Raw genomic sequence first — 17,305 nt, forward strand, 5'->3', positions numbered from 1 at the left:
CCGGTAACTGCTACTTCTCATGTTATCTTGATGCTTGGCGGAACGCCTTCTCCCACCAAGGTCTACCCATATCACCCCTGTGAGTCAGGAGGTGAGGCTGAGGAGCCTGACGCCGAGAGAGGCCCGTAAGGAAAGAACTAGAAATCGGGCCTTCTCGGCTGTGGCTCCTCGCCTTTGGAACAATCTCCCTCCGATAATTCGCGCGGCCCCCTCGCTGGGTACCTTCAAAAATCAGTTTAAAACATGGATGTTCGTGCAGGCCTTCCCTCCAGGTAATCCTTGACTTTATTTTCTCTTTTCCTTTTCTTGCTTTCCTTTTTTTTTGCCATCTTGAATAATTTACTAATTTTAAGTTGTGTTATATTTTTATGTGTGTGTGTTATACACACACACACACACACACACACACACACACACACACACACACACACACAGAGTGGTGCCCCGCACAGCGAGGTTAATCCGTTCCGGATTAACCCTCGCTATGTGAAATCGTCGCTAAACGGAATGTAAAAGCCCATTGGAACGCATTAAACATCGTTTAATGCGATCCAATTGGCCCTAAACTTACCGTTCAGCGAAGTTTCCTCCATAGCGGCAGCCATTTTCGCACCTGGTAAGCGAGGGGAGGGCGCGAAAACGCTGCATGCGGACATATCGGGCGTCAGGCGGCCATTTTAGAACCGCCAAACAGCTGATCGCCCGACTCTGTGGGAGGTTTGGGGGGTCGGCAGCAAGAGGAGGAGAAGAGGGAAAGTGGGCGGGAGGACGCGTGAACGCACGGCTTCCCTCCCTTCGCCTGCCTGCCTCGCAGCCTGCCTTCCTCTTCCCGGCCAGCGCGGCCCCGCATCACTCTCGCGGCGGCAGCGGCGGCAGCGGCGGCTCCTTCCTGGCACCCTTCGGTAAGCGAGTTTTCTCCATATGGACAGACGCTATGGCTCCGCATTAGCGATCCCGGAGAAGGGATCGCTATGCGAATGTGTGTGTGTGTGTGTATGTGTGTATATATATATATATATATATATATATATATATATATATATATATATATATATATATATATATATATATATATATATATATATATATATAAAAGCATTGGAAGCCGCTCAGAGTGGTCGGACGACCAGATGGGCGGGGTATAAATCAAATAAATAAATAAATAAATAAATAAATAAATAAATAAATAAATAAATAAATAAATAAAAATGTTGTATACGAAGCTGGAGTGTCCTCTCCAGCGCACAAAGCCTGGGTAAAATAATACAGATAGGCAGTTACCCAGGCAGCAAATCCCCCCTCTCCATGTCACTGAAATAGTCCAGTGGAAAGGCAAGAGCCAATACAACAGGTTCCAGCGATGTCACAGGAGTTGCCAGAACATCACAAACTGCCTCCGGGACTCCAACTCCGGATTTTGCCTCGAGGTTAACTCCTGAAGCTTTTTCCATCAGTGGATATAGCCCCAAGGCAGGGGAGGCTTGAAATCGAAGTTTTCCTTCTCCTGGATGTGCTTCCTTCCAAAGCTAACGAGCCCCACCTACCCAGCTAGAGTAGACAAATAAAGCTTGTAAAATTTGACAATTTAGTGGCAATTATTTCATTATTATGTGACAGTGTTAGGTTTCACTCAGAGTAGCTCTTTAACTTGCTAAATGTTAGACAGGCAGAACAGTTTGGTCTCCCATCATAGACAATAGCTATCCCATGCACCGTGGTTAAAGTACAGTACTGCAGGCAAGCCTCTGCTCACAACCTAAATTTGATCCTGACAGGTTCAGGTAGCCAGCTCAAGGTTGATTCAGCCTTACAAGGTCAATAAAACAAGTACCCAGCTCACTGGGGAGCAAGCTGTTGTTTCCATAATTACACTGTAAACCACCTAGAGAGTGTTCTAGGACTATGGGTGTTATATAAGTCATAACAACAATAATAAATAGCTTAAACAATCCTGCTCATGTTTGAAGCTTTCTTTGTCAATGAATTGACAACACCAGACGGTGTATTATCAAGGCTGGAGATAATTTTAGATGCTGGATTAGGTAAAGAGCACTTCGCATTATTTGGATTACCCGGTTTCACTTCTAAACTGACAAGCACTTGAGTTAGCATTAGAAAGAATTATATCCAAGCAACAGACTAAGCTATAAATCATCTGAATAGGAGCACAGTCATTAAACAGAGAGCTGAGTAGGATTCAGAAGGAAATACTTTGCTAGCATGTCTCATGACATGACACTCTTAAGATGTTCTCAGTGGTTCATTCTACTTAGATACCAATTTATCTTCATCTTAGAAGAACTGAATTTACTAAATGGAGATTAAACAGTTTTTTTAAGTCAATCATTATAAATTAATTCTTTGAAACTCGGACAAAATTCAGCACAGTATTGAAATTTTACATCATCTTAACTACTGTGGGCATATATTCATACAGTGAGGTCAAGACAGAAGTGCTAGCCAAATCCTTAAAGCAAATACTTAGATCTTCTTGGATTCAAATACACTAACTGGTTCCCATTCAGCCTCCAGGTCTTTAAAGCTTGGTGCTATCTGTCAGATAGTCATATCTGTACTATGAGATATTCATAAAGCTGCATGTCATCTGAGTAATGTGAACACTGCAGCTGATATCATCCTACCAGGTCCCTTCAGGGGATATATGCAAATACTGAAAATAGAACCGGGAAGAAAAATGGTAAGGGATCTTGCTCATCAGAACTTCCTAACGAAAATCATTTTTGCCACCTTGACCTATCCTCAAAAAACCCAAATTTTCCGTGTTTAGAAATTGCAAAACATCAACACAACCAGAATAGTTCTAATCTTGCCGCAAAGTCCACATTGTTCAACAGTACATTTCATCCATAACACAAATATCTTCTATAAAATAATTTAATGTCTTCTCTGCAGTTAATTTGCTTGTATGGATGGAAAGAGTATACTCCGAAAAGTTAAATTAATGGCGTCTACAGACTGTATCCATGTAATCCAGGAAGGAAAAGAGAAAGAAAACATCTGTCCTCTTGTGAAGCCAACTACATCAGGCTTTATCTCTTCCTGGCTAAAGAACACAAAGGGAAGCAAAGCATGGCCACTGTTGGGTCTCTTGTGAGCCAGCTCCAATCAGGCCTTGCTTCTCCCTAACTGATGTCAAGCAGCCAATCCATGTGGGTGAGGAGAAGGAAGAGAAGGGAATCAGGACCACCAGATCTTTTGGGCTTCATCTCTCACTGCCTGTTATCCAGCAGCCATTTCACCAAGATGAAAACCAGGACATGACAGAAAACAAGAGATATCATTGGTCCTCTTGAGAAGCCAAGGAGAAGGCAAGAGCCAATTCTCTTGCCATACAAAAAGAAGGAGAAATAGAACAAATTTCCTGTTTGCATCCTGATTTCATTTACTGTAAGACCTATCATATTTTGAGCTGCTGGCTGCTACTAAAATGCAAGTCCAAAGCAGAGAGGATGGTGAAGTGGAGCAGGAAGTAATCATTAGGGCCACAAACGACTAGAGGAGATGCTGAACTGAAAGAAAGTGACACTATCATGAGAGAAGGAAAATGAATAAGGTGACTCGTTTAGGTGAGGGCTCTTCCCAAACCGTTTCTCAGTTCAAATAGCTTAAGTAAGCTCACCAGCAGACTGACTGAAAATGCTGCTGCTCAATGCCAGTTCAGTGAAGATGAAATAAACAACCACCCAGGACTAGATTCTAGACGAGCACATTGAGCTGGCATGTGTTACTGAGAACTGTCTGGGAGTCAATCTCTTTCTGTTCTGCCTGCATGTTTTTTTGTGTAGCTCTGAGAAGGTGCTGCAACCATCTATGCTTGCTCCATCTTCCTCATCAGGTGCTCCATCATCCAGTTTGTGAGGCTTTAGTAAGCATATTTGAAAGTAGGCCACCGGAACAGAATACAAATTCTTCTGCTGTACCTGCACTGCACAACAATTTTTCTTCTAAAATTAGCCACACTTAACTCAGGCATGGCACTGTAGACCACTCAGCTTGTTGTTCTGTCTTCAACATTCACGCCAAGGAGCTCAGGACTTAATTACCTCCATGACAACATGGAATGAAGACCCTTCAACAGTTCATGATGTAGAATTTCCATGACACTCCACAAACAAAACCACTCATATGCCATCTGGCACAGGCCCTACAGGTATTTCTTTGCTTCCTGCTTGTCCAGTAATAACAGAAAGATTGCAATTGATGAAGGATAAGAACAGGATACTAGGAGAGGTTAGAGACACTATGTATATTCCAAGACCTTGTGCTTCCTGATTCATATTGTGAGGGAGCAGAGAGTGGTTAAATGGATAAGAGTCATGGTGAATGTCTCTCTACAGAAGTTCCAGTGTGCCTAAGTGGGATGGTAGTAACACCTTTACTCAGAAAGCCCTCCTTGAATCCCACCACACCGGCAATTGCCAGTCAGTCTCCAATATTAAACTCTTGGGCAAGCTATTGGATCATGTAGTGGTTTAAAAATTCCAGGAGTTCCTGCATAATGCAAATTACCTAGATGCCTTTCAATTTGGCTTCAGGTTTGATTATGCCACAGAAATATCTTTTGTTGCCTGAACGGACGATGTACACCATGAACTGGACATGGAGACTGTGTCTGTATTACCGTATTTTCCATGTGTAAGATGATACTTTTGTCTAAAATATTTAGTTTAAAAATTGAGGGTTGTCTTATACATGGAAGTAAGGGGGAGAGGGATCAAAGCACAGAAAGTGCTTTCCCCCTACACTTTCTTAGCAAACGGTGGAGGGGGAAAGCAGGAATCAAAGCACTTTTATGATTCCTGCTTTCCCCCCCCCCTCCACTTTACTGTGAAGAAACTGGAGTGGAAAAGCACTTTCCTTGAAAGTGCAGGGGGAAGGCAGGGATCAAAGCACTTTGATGATCCCTGCTTTTGCAAAAAAAAAAAAGTGGAGGCAGAAAGCACTTTCCTCGCAAGAAAGTAAAGGGGGAAAGCAGGAATCAAGGCATTTTGATCCCTGCCTTTCCCCTCCACTTTATTGCAAAGAAAGAAGTTTTGGGTTAGAAAGGGGAGGCATCTTATACACAGAAAAACATGGTAGGTCTACAGACCATCTGGTGGATTTCAATACCACTAAACATGGTAACTTTTTAGATCACCTCTCTGAGATGAGGCCTGGTGATACTATTTTACAGTCCTTCCTCGACAGTTGGTGCTAAAAGACTCTCATTCGAGAAAAAAACCAAACGCAGCAGCTAAGATAAAGGCACAGATCTGACAACAGACAAAAGAGAGGGAGTGCACAGTGAACAGGGAAAGAAATGTAGAGCTGCCATTGACGAACTCTGCTACACTAAACATCACAATCTGATCATCATACTAATTCCAAGTGTTTCATATGCTTCTCACTAGAATTTAGATACTGTTTCACTTCTGCTTACTCTCGACAAAAAAGACCACAGAGATAGCAAACCCAATTTGACCCCATTCAATGACAGAATATATAGCTGGATTTAGACTGTGTTAAGGAAGGTTCCCTCTACTTCTGTGTGAAATGCATTACTCCAAAGAAGCAATAAAGTAATGTTTGAGAACTGGACAGAAACACCAATATGTATAAAATGAGATCTTTAACAAACAGACAAAAAAACCACCCTCCTTGCTAATGTGTGTATACAGACATAAAACACAAAAAATGAAACTTTGACAGCAGAACTGAAAGCATTTAGAACATATGCAAATAAACAAAGCAAGCAAACAAATTCAGTGCTCATTATTTTGAAAATAACTTCTTAATTTTAAAGGCTAACTTGAACGTTTCAAAAGTTAATAATGCCAGATTAGGAATTGGACTAAAAACTACAAGTGGCTTGGAACTCCACATAATTGTGGGGAAAACTATATGCAAACTACATACTAGCATATGATGCACTTTTACTAAAATTCAGATTGAAGAAACTGCTCCTGTTATGATTGTTTTTTTTAATTTATTCTGGAATTTAAAATTATGTTTTGGAATTTGAAGTAAACCAAAAAGACTCAGGTTCATTGAGGACTCCAAATTGTGCAGGATATCAAAAAATGGATTGCAAGGACTCCAACCTGATCACTCCAAATAGCAATGCATTCAAGTGTGAAGCAAACCAAACTGAATAAAAAAATCCTTATAATATGCTGTGACTGACCAGGAGAAAGATACTAGGTCATGGTTAGAGATGAGCAAATTGATCTGTTTGTATTTTGTGAATTCTGGTGGACTGATAAAAATTAGCTAAAATAAATTCTCATTCATATCTAGGAGATGGGAAGTCTTGCTTTCCCAGTGTTGCCTTCCTCTATTTCACTTTAGTAAACTCCAGTTTTAAAAAATTAAATAAAATCCCCATACATCTTTAGTCAGATTGGACAGCTGACCAAATACCCTGACTCAGACATTCCATATTATGGAGTATTTAAAAAGGATTAAAAAATAAAGCAAACACTATTATAATGACTTTGCATAATATGTACAGTTAGAAAAGACAAAAAAATTACAGAGATATAAAAAAAGGATAACCAAAATAATCAAGTGGCAGAGTAAACTCCTTGAGGCTTTCTGATTTAGAAAAAAAAGACAAATGGGAGGAAATATGTTAAATAGGCTTAGAATGTGAAGAAAGGGGATAAAAATAATGTTTTCTCCTTCACTTTTAACAATAGCATTTAAGGACAGCTTCATTTAAATAAATGATGAAGAAAGCAGTCAACAGGACAAAAGGACAAAACAGAATTTCCACAATCTAATCAAAGGAACTGTGTAACTCTATGGAACACTTGCTCCGCATTTGTGAAACTCTCTCTAAGATATATACTTCCCAAAAAAGTAAAAAAGTAAGAAAGAGATTGAATTCCCAATCTTCTTCCACATGCTCCAGTGGCATACTCAGAATCAACCATATACGCTTCTAGTCCAATTTATTTGGAGATTTATAATACATGCTCCCACTTCAACTAAATCATCTCATTTCAGCTAGATGAGGCACAGCTAACCAGTGTTAACTAGTATGCAATTAAAATCTGACTGCTTTTTAACACTGGTCTAAAATATCCTAAGTAGACCTGATACCCATGAGCAAGAAATCAAGACTTCTGCATAGTATTTTTTTTTTAAATGAATATCAGCGCTGTCTTTCTACTGCTATCTCATTCCAGTTAGGCATGGTAAAAACAGATTTAACACCAGAGCAAGAGAGATTCTTTTTTTACTATAGCTGCAGTTTTATGCTATTATATATTACAGTAAAATGTAAGACTGGGCTGGAAATTTTGCTTAATGCGTCATTTTAGTTTTAAAACTCAAGAAAGAGCAATTCACGTACCTCTTTTCATATGAATGTGAACGGGGTTGGTGATCTCGAGACCATGACCTTGACTTCCTTCCTGATTTCTTACGGCTGTAAGTTCTACTATCAGAAGAACTGCTTGAAGACGACCTCCTACAGTGTTTCTTTTTTCTTTTGCTTCTACTCTCTTCTTCAGTGTCTGATGAATGGCGACCCATTTTAAAACGCTAGTTCTGAAAGACAAGTCAGAAAGCTCTAAGTATTAAGTGCATCTGACACATCATGAAACACCTGCACCATTACCAATCACTATGCATTAATCTCCAATTTAAACCTTATCTAAACATTGTCTAGTGTCACTGTGGGTGCCATTTACGTGAATATATTATTATACAAACCTATCTGTTCCTACACTTTGTTGCTTAGATCTTAAGATTGCAATCCTATATCCAGCATTCCACAACACAGTGCTTTCTAGATGTTTAGGACTTTAATTCCCACCTTCCCCAGACATCAAGGTCAAGTATCAGGAATTTAGATACAGTGGTGCCTCGCTTAGCAATTGCCTCGTTTAACGATGTATTCGCTTAGCGATGGGTTTTTTGAGCGATCTTGCGCTCCGTTTAGTGATGTTTCCAATGGGGAAATTTCGCATAGCAATGTTCGGGACCTTGCTTCGCTTAGCGATGACAGTTTAGGTCCCCGTTTCACTTAGCGATGTCCGTTTTCGCTATTTTAAAAGTGTCTTAAAATGTTCAAAAACTGTTTAAAATGCTTGGAATCGTTAGTGCACCTTGTAAAACGTTTGCAAACCTAATTTGGCTTTGTTCTGAGTCTTCGTTAATTTTTGGTGAATTTTTGTTCCCCCCATTGGAATGCATTGAACTGTAGGTTTGACACAAACCTACAGTTCAATGCATTCCAATGGGGGGGAAAATTCACCAAAAATTAACGAAGATTCAGAACAAAGCCAAATTAAGTTTGCAAAGGTTTTACAGGGTGCACTAATGATTCCAAGCATTTTAAACAGGTTTTGAACATTTTAAGACACTTAAAAAATAGCGAAAACGGACCTGTCAAAACCACTGAAATGCATTGAAACCTATTCAATGCATTCCAATGGGGGGAACCACGTTTCGCTTAGCAATGTTTCCTATGGCGATTTTCGCTTAAGGACGGTAATCCGTTCCCATTGGAACGGATTATCCGGTTTTCAATGCATTCCTATGGGAAATGGTGTTTGCTTAGCGATGTTTTCCCATAGCGATGTTTTTTTAACCAATTAACATCGCTAAGCGAGGCACCACTGTACTGTACTCCAAACTATCCGAAGGCCACCACACTGGGCAAGTTTCCTGTACGTACCACTGATTAAATGAATCACTGAATGGATGTTCACTACATGCAACTCAGATGGCTTGGTACATGACCTAGAATCCAAACAATGACTTCTTAATTAATGACAATTTGCTGCTGTGAGTTATGCCATTGCATAACATTATCTTGGCCAGTACTAGGAATATGGAGTCACTGACCCACAGCATTTATGGATCCAGCCTGCTACAGTGGTGCCTCCACTTACAACCATAATCCGTTCCAGAAGATGGACATAAGTCAAAATGGTCTTAAATCAAAGCACCATTTCCCATAGGAATGCATTGAAACCCCATTAATCCAATCCAGCCAAAGGAAAAACCACACACACAAAAATCACTGCAAGACTCATTGGAAACGCAATTAATCCCTTCCGGCCAAAGGGGGGTGGAGAAAAGCAATCAAGCATGGAAATGCACAGAAAACAAACAGAGCAGATTGGAAATGCACAGAGAACAGAGGAACAAGGTCGGAAATGCACAGAAAACAAAGGAAAAAAGCAAGGGAAGCATGCAGGACCCATTGCAAATGCACAGAATACAAAAATGGAGCAGATTGGAAATGCACAGAGAAAAGAGGAACAAGGTCAGAAATGCACAGAAAACAAAGGAAAAAAGCAAGGGAAGTATGCGGGACTCATCGCAAATGCACAGAAAAACAAACGGAGCAGATTGGAAATGCACAGAGAACAAAAGAAAAAGCAAGGAAAGCATGAAGGAGCCATCAGAAATGGGGGAAAACCCAAAAAGCAACCAAACTCCCCAAGACCCATCAGAAATGAGGGGGGGGAAACAAAAAACAAACAAGCCCCTAGGACCCATCACAGCACAGAAACATAACCCCTCCAGCTCAAAACCGCGCTGCAAAAATTCACAGAACAGTTTTTTAAAAGCAGAAAATAGCACCTTACCTCCCTGCAAACACACACATGCTCACTCCGAAGCAGAAGTCAGGCAGTCCCAAGCCTCCTTCCCTTGCACTCACTCTAACCGTCGGGGCAAAAGAGCTACAAAGAAGCATCCTCTTTCACCACCTACAGTTAGCAATTTGAATTTCCCACCTTTTCCCCCTGCCTTTTTCTCTTTGTAAGTGGAAGCTCTGGCTGCAAATAGAAGCACAATTTTGCAGCTGGAGCTGGTCATAAGTCAAATTGGTCATAAGTAGGGACGTTCGTAAGTGGAGGCACCACTGTACAGTATTTGATCTCCGTGATTCCAGTCACCCAACATGGCAAATAAGCAAAGCAAAAAGTTCCCATATAAATTGCTATGTATAAGTAGATGAGAGAGAGAATGTGGCAGAAGGGAACAAGACAGGAACAATGGAATGGAGGGGTGTGCGTAAATATTGGCTATTTGTGCAGCTAAACTGCATAAAGCAGATGATGCCATCAGCTATCACAGTTTTTCAGAAATAAAACATTTTTACCTCTTTCCCAAAAGTCTGAAGTTACCACAGAGTCCCATTCATCAGTGAAAGGCCACTGGGGGCTATTGGACAGGAGGGGGAAGTCTTTAATTACCAGAAACTACCACTGATAAACTTATCTTGAAAAGGCAATTTTGGACATTAAGGACTCCCCACTCATCCTGTGGCCCAAAATAGCATCTCCACAATGAAAGGATCTCAAGGGAGCCATGATCTCTTGGAGTGGGGGTGGGAAATTTTTATTTCTAAAAAAAAAAAAACACACCACCCCTGATGAACATCATGAGCCTTATGTGACATAAGTTACTCCACTGGATTTCAGTCAATGGATTGCTACTGCCCAACCCACAGGGACACAGGCCCCTAACTTCCATACAAAAGCATCCTTTAAGGTACTTAAGTACAATGAGAATGAGGAGAGGCATGCTTTCAACCATTCTCTTCTCCTACTCCAACATCACTGTAAGGAAGAAATCAGAAGTATTTTTTTCCTATTTGAAATTAACTATTATGTCCAAACTGAGAAAAATAATGATTAATTTTAATGGCTGTTGTGGGTTTTTCAGGCTCTTTGGCCGTATTCTGAAAGAGCCCGAAAAACTCACAATAACTATTAGATCCCATCCATGAAAGCCTTCGCAAATAGATTAGTTTTAACTTCTTTTATTCTTGGGGACCAGGATTTCAATTATGCTAATTGAAATTATGCTAATTTTCTCATATTATTTCTAACTGTTCTCTATTTTAGCTATTCTAAAAGCTCTGAGATACCCTGAGAACTTTTTTCTCCAGAAAAAGACCTCTAACAAAGTATTATTTAGTAATATTTATCATTGAATAATCGCTTTATCCAATATTTAATAAATTGTTACTTGATTAGAAACAATTACATAACAATGGTCTAAATGAGGCAATGTAAAACCATAGTTTGACACTACAAACTACAGCCAGCTAGAAAGACAAGCAAATGCTTGCAGCCTCCTCACAATCACAGTAGAAGAGTCCAGTGCATGTACAAGTGTAAGACTTTCCTATACTCATTCTATGGTGTAGGATTATGGGCTGTATCTAGTTTAATATCCTAAATCACTTAATAAAGGCTATATTTTTAGATACACAATAGCATACTTGACAAGGATTTAATACTAACTATGTGCTAGCAAGTCAATTCTAACTTATGATGACTCTTTCCAGGACTTTCTAAGTAGAAAATACAGTAATCAGAAGTGGCTTGCCATTTTCTTCTTCTGGGAGCATTCTAGGATTCTGTAGCTTGCCCAAGGCTATATAGTCTAGGTCTACTCCCAGGAGGCACAGTGGGCAATAATGTTCCCAGCCTCTGACTCTGCAGGCAGCTTGCCAAATTACTGAACTATTCAGACACACTGACAACCAGATGACCTGCTAAACACACTATGTGGGAAAACCACTGGAATTCCAGTTTATCACAGAATATTCAGCACACTCAACACCTTAGTAGTCATCCTTCAGTCTCAAGAGACTACAGTGGTGCCTCGACTTTTGAACATCCCTACTTACAACCATTTTGAGTTACAACCAGCTCCAGCCGCAAAATTTTGCTTCTACTTGTGACAGGAGCTTCCACTTACGAACAGAAAAAGACAAGGGGGAAAGGCAGGAAATTCAAATTGCTAACTGTAGGTGGCTCCTTCTTTGTAGATCTTTTGCCCCAGCAGTTAGAGAATGCGCGTCAGAGGAGGCTTGGGACTGCCTCACTTCTGCTTCTGAGTGAGCGTGTGTGTTTGCAGGGAGGCTTCGGGCTGCCTGGTAAGGTAAGGTGCTGTTTTCTGCTTTTTAAAAACTGTTCTGGGTGTTTTTGCAGTGTGGTTTTGGACTGGGGGGGCTTATGTTTCTGTGTTGTGATGGGTCTCAGGGGGTTGTTTTTGGAGGTTTTTCCCCAATTTCTGATGGGTCTTGGGGGGGGGTTGTTGGTTTTTGAAGTGTTTTTTCCCATTTGCAATAGGTCTTGGGGTTTGTTTGTTTTTTTGTTTCTCCCCCCGCCGCCCATTTCCGATGGGTCTTACGGGTTTTATTGCTTTTTGAAGTGTTTTTTCCCAATTCCACTGGGTCTTGGGGGGTTTGGTTGCTTTGGGGGTTTTCCCCTCATTTCCGATGGGTCTCGGGGGGGGGCTTTGTTTGTTTTTTGGCTCCCCCCATTTCCGATGGGTCTTGGGGGGTTGTTTGTTTGTTGGGGGGCTTCCCCATTTCCGATGGGTCCCACATGCTTCCCTTGCTTTTTCCTTTGTTTTCTTTGCATTTCCGACCTGTCCCCTTTGTGCATTTCCGATCTGCTCTGTTTGTTTTCTGTACATTTCCAATGGGTCTTGCATGCTTGATTGCTTTTCCTTCCCCCCCCTTCAGGCGCAATGGATTAATCGTGTTTCCAATGAGTCTTGCAGTGATTTGGGGGGGGGAGTTCCTTCGGCCAGAATACTGTAGATTAATTGAATTTCAGTACATTCCTATGGGAAATGGTGTTTCGCCTTACGACCGTTTCGAGTTACATCCATCTTCTGGAAGGGATTATGGTTGTAAGTCGAGGCACCACTGTATGGTAATGTGCTCTGAGGAGAGGTCTTGGAACAGCGTCTAGTGTGGCTGAGAAGGCCAATACGAGAGTGACAATCCTGTCCACACTGAGGACAAATACAATCTGTTCCCTGTCCAGCTCCCTGATTTTGCTGGTTTTGGGACTGCCTCTTTGCCTCGGTCTTCTGAACAAGTGTCTCTTCAAATTGGAAGGGGCCATGCTGCACTGCCTGCCTCCAGGTTGAATGCTCAGATGTCAAGGTTTCCCATCTATTGAGGTCCATTCCTAAGGCCTTCAGATCCCGCTTGCAGATATCCTTGTATAGCAACTGTGGTCTCCCTCTGGGGCATTTTCCCTGTACTAAATCTCGACACCTACCAACTACATTAAGATATAAGCTATTTCATGACGGTTCAAGACATCAGATCAGAAGGGAATTGGATCAGCATGACTATATCATTTCAGATAAGTGAATCCAACATTACACCCATTTTTGTGATAATTTCCCCAGTCTTCATCTTCCACAAATTATCAAACCAGAATAAGCTGTAGGGAGAATGAAGAACACAAATAAGCAGCAAGACTTTGACTGTAGAACAAAAGAAACTCTGCTCTCCCTTTGAGTGGGGAGGATTTAGTCATAGAAAGAATTTGCTCAGACTACGTGGTGGCGCTGCGGGCTAAACTGCAGAAGCCTGTGCTGCAGGGTCAGAAGACCAGCAGTCCTAAAATCGAATCCACGCGACGGAGTGAGCTCCCGTCGCTTGTCCCGGCTCTCGCCAACCTAGTAGTTCGAAAGCATGCAAATGCAAGTAGATAAATAGGGACCACCTTGGTGGGAAGGTAACAGTGTCTAAGTCGCACTGGCCATGTGACCACGGAAGATTGTCTTTGGACAAAATGCTGGCTCTATGGCTTGGAAACGGGGATGAGCACCGTCCCCTAGAGTCGAACATGACTGGACAAAAAATGTCAAGGGGAACCTTTACCTTTACCTTATGTTTCAGTTTACACTGGGATTAGGAATGCACATCTTCACTTATTTTGCTCTCACAAGTGAGAAGGAAAAAATTAAAAACTTCTTTCCTAGTTCAATAAGATTATGAGAATTTTGTACACTTTGTGAAAGATTTGCAGAAACATTTTGTGTAAACATAAATCCTTTACTTTGTGCATAAAACAAGAGGTTTTGCACAGAAATTACTTCCTTATTGCTACTGCTGACACAAAAAAGTCATGGTCTTCTTGCAGAAACAAAAAATATAACAGTTGATATTTTTTCTGATAAAAGTTTTAATGTGTCAGGACACTCTTTTTTTTAGTGAAGATGGGAAAATCTCCAAGAACTTGTTTCAACCTTAGTGGGGAGGCCCAAATTCTAACTGGAAAGGAGTTTGAAAAAAAAGTGACAGGATATGAGAAAAAATTAAAGAACAAACTTGATCAGATTTACTTGGATTCCTTATTAATTTTAATCAGAAAGGTGAATATGTTAAATACATGATATTAAAAAACCTCAAACGTTTAGAGATGAATTCTTAGGGGAAAGACTTACACCACAAAAAAGAGAAGGGTGGAAAACTTGAATGGAAGTTTACTTTAAAGTCTCATTCACTTCAAGAACTTACAGGGCACTTGGGCTACAATTCCAGTCTGCTTTACCAAGCAGTAAGTTCAACTGAGTTCAGGACTTACTTCCAAGTAAACATAAACAGAATTGCGTTGTTCCGGAAAAGCAGTAAGGTCCACAGGCCTCATTAAGGAATAAATGTCAGGCTTTCAGTGCTACGAGGCTGTCATGTCCATCTCATACATTACACTTGTCAAAGCACTAGTCACTCTTGCCTTAATATTACTAACATAGTACTGTACTGAAGGGGATAGAAGTAGCACCAGCAGCCTTCACTCTCGCCCTCCCTCATCACAGGAAAATCTACTTGCAGGGCAGACTCCGAAGGTTCCGGGCCAGGAAAGTACGACCTCTCATCCAGATCTTACACCCACGGCGTGCTGAGCTCTGAGAACATGTCTTTAGACGCCTCTGGACTGAGGCTGCCAAACTCTCAACATCCAACCGTTTAGTTCCACGAAAAATACTTTTCAGTCAAAGGCCACTCTGTCCCTCAAACTCTGAGGAGGGTGATGAGCGGCGGCAGAGAGCCCTTCCTTCGGAGCCGCAAAGGAGCAGGCAAGCCTAGTGGCGGAACTAAGGGATGGAGAGCCACACTCCAAGAGACACCAGAAGGGAAGCGGGGGGGAGTTCCTCGCGAGAAACCGAGGAGTGGCGGGACCCCCCACAGCGGGCCTCCCACCTCCCTGCACTCCTTAGCGAGGCCTACGAAACCGGGAGGAAGGAGGGCGTTGCGTGGTTGCACCCTTTCCGTGAAAGCGAAGACAACTGAGGTAAAAAAAAGGGGGGGCGCTTGAAGGGCTTCGAGTCTCCCCTTCGTCGCGGGCCCCTCAGCTAAACGGAAGAAGCGTCACTCCGAAGCAAAACGGTTACTGAGGGCCCCGCTCGTAACACTCCCTGACGCGCCCGCCCGGCCGAGGCCTTGTTTCTGTTTGTCCGCTTCGTCTCAAAGACCCTAAACAACGCCCCTGCCGACACTGCAGCAATGCCCGACACCTCCAGGCTAACCCCTTTTACCTCAGAAGTCCGCCGCCACCACGCCGCTGAGCTTCCGTAGTTTGAGCTCAGCGCCTTCCTCCTCCAGAGCGCCAGCCAGGCCTGACTAAACCATCGCGGATTTCCTTCCTCTTCGCAGCCCAGGGAAGAGTGCCGAAAGCATCGATTAGAAGGCCAGCTTTTGCCGCGGTCGCTCGGCTTTCGGACCTACGTGCGGCTGGGTCGCGCCTTTCTTTTCTTTTTTGTTAAAGCACAATTGTGGGTTATACAAACTACAAGCTGGAATATTATAAAGGTCATTGTAGGGTTTTCTTTCTTTTTGAAAGCGGATTCAATCGGAGTAACCCTTATATTTCTTTCATTTCTAGATTTTCCTTCCCCCCCGTTTCTTCCTGCATCCCCATCAGAAAATAATAATAGCAATAATAATAATAAACCAGCATAAATCACAGACTTCTGTCTGTATAAGGTGCACTGTGATTAAAACGGCAATGATTTATCTACAAATTGCTTTTAAAACGCAGCAATTTTCCTTCCCTGGGAATGATGGGCTTTCTGACGTTAGGTACAAATTAGTTTCCCATTCGAGACTAGAGTTGTGATCGTTGCGGGAGGAGGGGAGGTTAGAAGCCCCGATAGAAGAAAAGAATAAAATTTATCGTTTTTCATTTAACCCAAGAGTAATTAAAAAAACTCACTCTTTCCTGGAATGCATACTAGACTAATATATTTTTCCCTCTTCTCCGAGAAAAAAACATTTCTTCGCTGTGTAGAGGAGGCGCTTTTGTCTGACTGGGTAAAGTAGCCGCTGTTTGTTTTGCTCTGGGTAGCTTCGGGGTGGTGGGTCACGAAGATTAGGCCTGGCTCTGTGCGACAGAAGAACGTTTATTCCTAGGAAGCTGAAATACAGTACTTTTCAACAGGGAAATGAAAGTCTTGAGGTTTTTCGAGGAAAGATAAGACTAGAGAAACTCGCAAAGAAACTCCATTAGCATTTCCAAATGTTTAAATATAATCGAGATGGAACTTTGATTCGGGGGGGGGGGGGGGAACGATTTTCAGATTTCATGTGCGAGCCTAAATACATCTTAAAGAACTCGTTCGAACGTTTCATGTTTGGTAGTCCAAACGGTTCGGATTCTACGGGAACAAACCCAATGTGCCTATCAGGAGTTTATTTGGATGCCAGTTTAACAGCTCCTGTATACCTTTGGTCGCAAATTTTCCTTTCCTTTAAACATTCTCGACAATGGAACATTAGTGTAAAATTATGCTAAAGTGAAATACTTGACATGTGTGGCAGATAGAGTGCTTTCGGCTGGAGAAAACAGAGTTTAATTGCAAGTAAATATACATAGGTTGTTCTGTTTAAAAAGAAACCCCATCGTGTATAAATGTAATATACTTTTTTGTTTGACAAAACGAAGCAAAAAAAATCCTTTTCTGTAAAGAAATAGTATGGGTAACGTTTACCTCTAGAAAGATATGTTGAGGGAAGTGTCAAGTAGAATTCGCATGTACTAATACGAATAAAACTGTGTAATGTAATTTTAAAACAACAGCCACCAAAGATTTTTTTAAATAATTGGCTTACAATGTTTAGTAACTGATTTATCCAGTCTAAGGACAGTACTTTAAAAGTTTCATTGAACTCAATAGGGCAGATAGTGTCTTTACAATTCTGGCATTTCGCTTGTTTTCTGTTTTGTCTATCGGACTCCAAATCATATCGTGGACTTGTTTACCCGAACATGGCTAAGCAGTTTCCTCCCAAAAGACAGAACACGAGGCACAATTCCGTGGTTTTTCGGTAGGCCAAAACGTTCGTGTTGATTTGGAGTCTGAATATTAAGCGATCTACAGTACTTATTTAACAAGTCAGCAGTAAGAACTTTTTCATTTTGCCTTCTCTATGTGAAACAAACGTTCAGAGAATGTAGTCCCGTCCCTATGCATCTTATTTTGCTGTAAAATCTTTTTGGAAAGTTTTTTTTAATCAGTGGGT

General features: G+C 41.6%; 1 protein-coding gene across 3 annotated transcripts in view; it reads right to left on the reverse strand.

The window, feature by feature from the left end:
- RSRC1 (arginine and serine rich coiled-coil 1) overlaps positions 1–15,455 on the reverse strand; it is a 293,774-nt gene extending 278,319 nt beyond the window's left edge. For 2 of the 3 annotated variants that reach the window (XM_020791821.3, XM_020791819.3), the window contains exons 1-2: positions 15,322–15,455; positions 7,358–7,554 (exon numbers count right to left, since the gene is read on the reverse strand). In XM_020791821.3, the coding sequence (XP_020647480.1) occupies positions 7,358–7,539 (182 nt within the window). In that variant the 5' untranslated portion in view covers positions 7,540–7,554; positions 15,322–15,455. Of the gene's footprint in view, positions 1–7,357; positions 7,555–14,369; positions 15,088–15,321 lie in introns of those variants that run through there. The other variant, XM_078389054.1, reaches the window with a different exon arrangement.
- Between the last annotated feature and the right edge of the window lie 1,850 nt (positions 15,456–17,305).

This window comes from Pogona vitticeps, chromosome 3, assembly GCF_051106095.1.
Source record: "Pogona vitticeps strain Pit_001003342236 chromosome 3, PviZW2.1, whole genome shotgun sequence".
NCBI classification, from domain to species: Eukaryota; Metazoa; Chordata; class Lepidosauria; order Squamata; family Agamidae; genus Pogona; species Pogona vitticeps.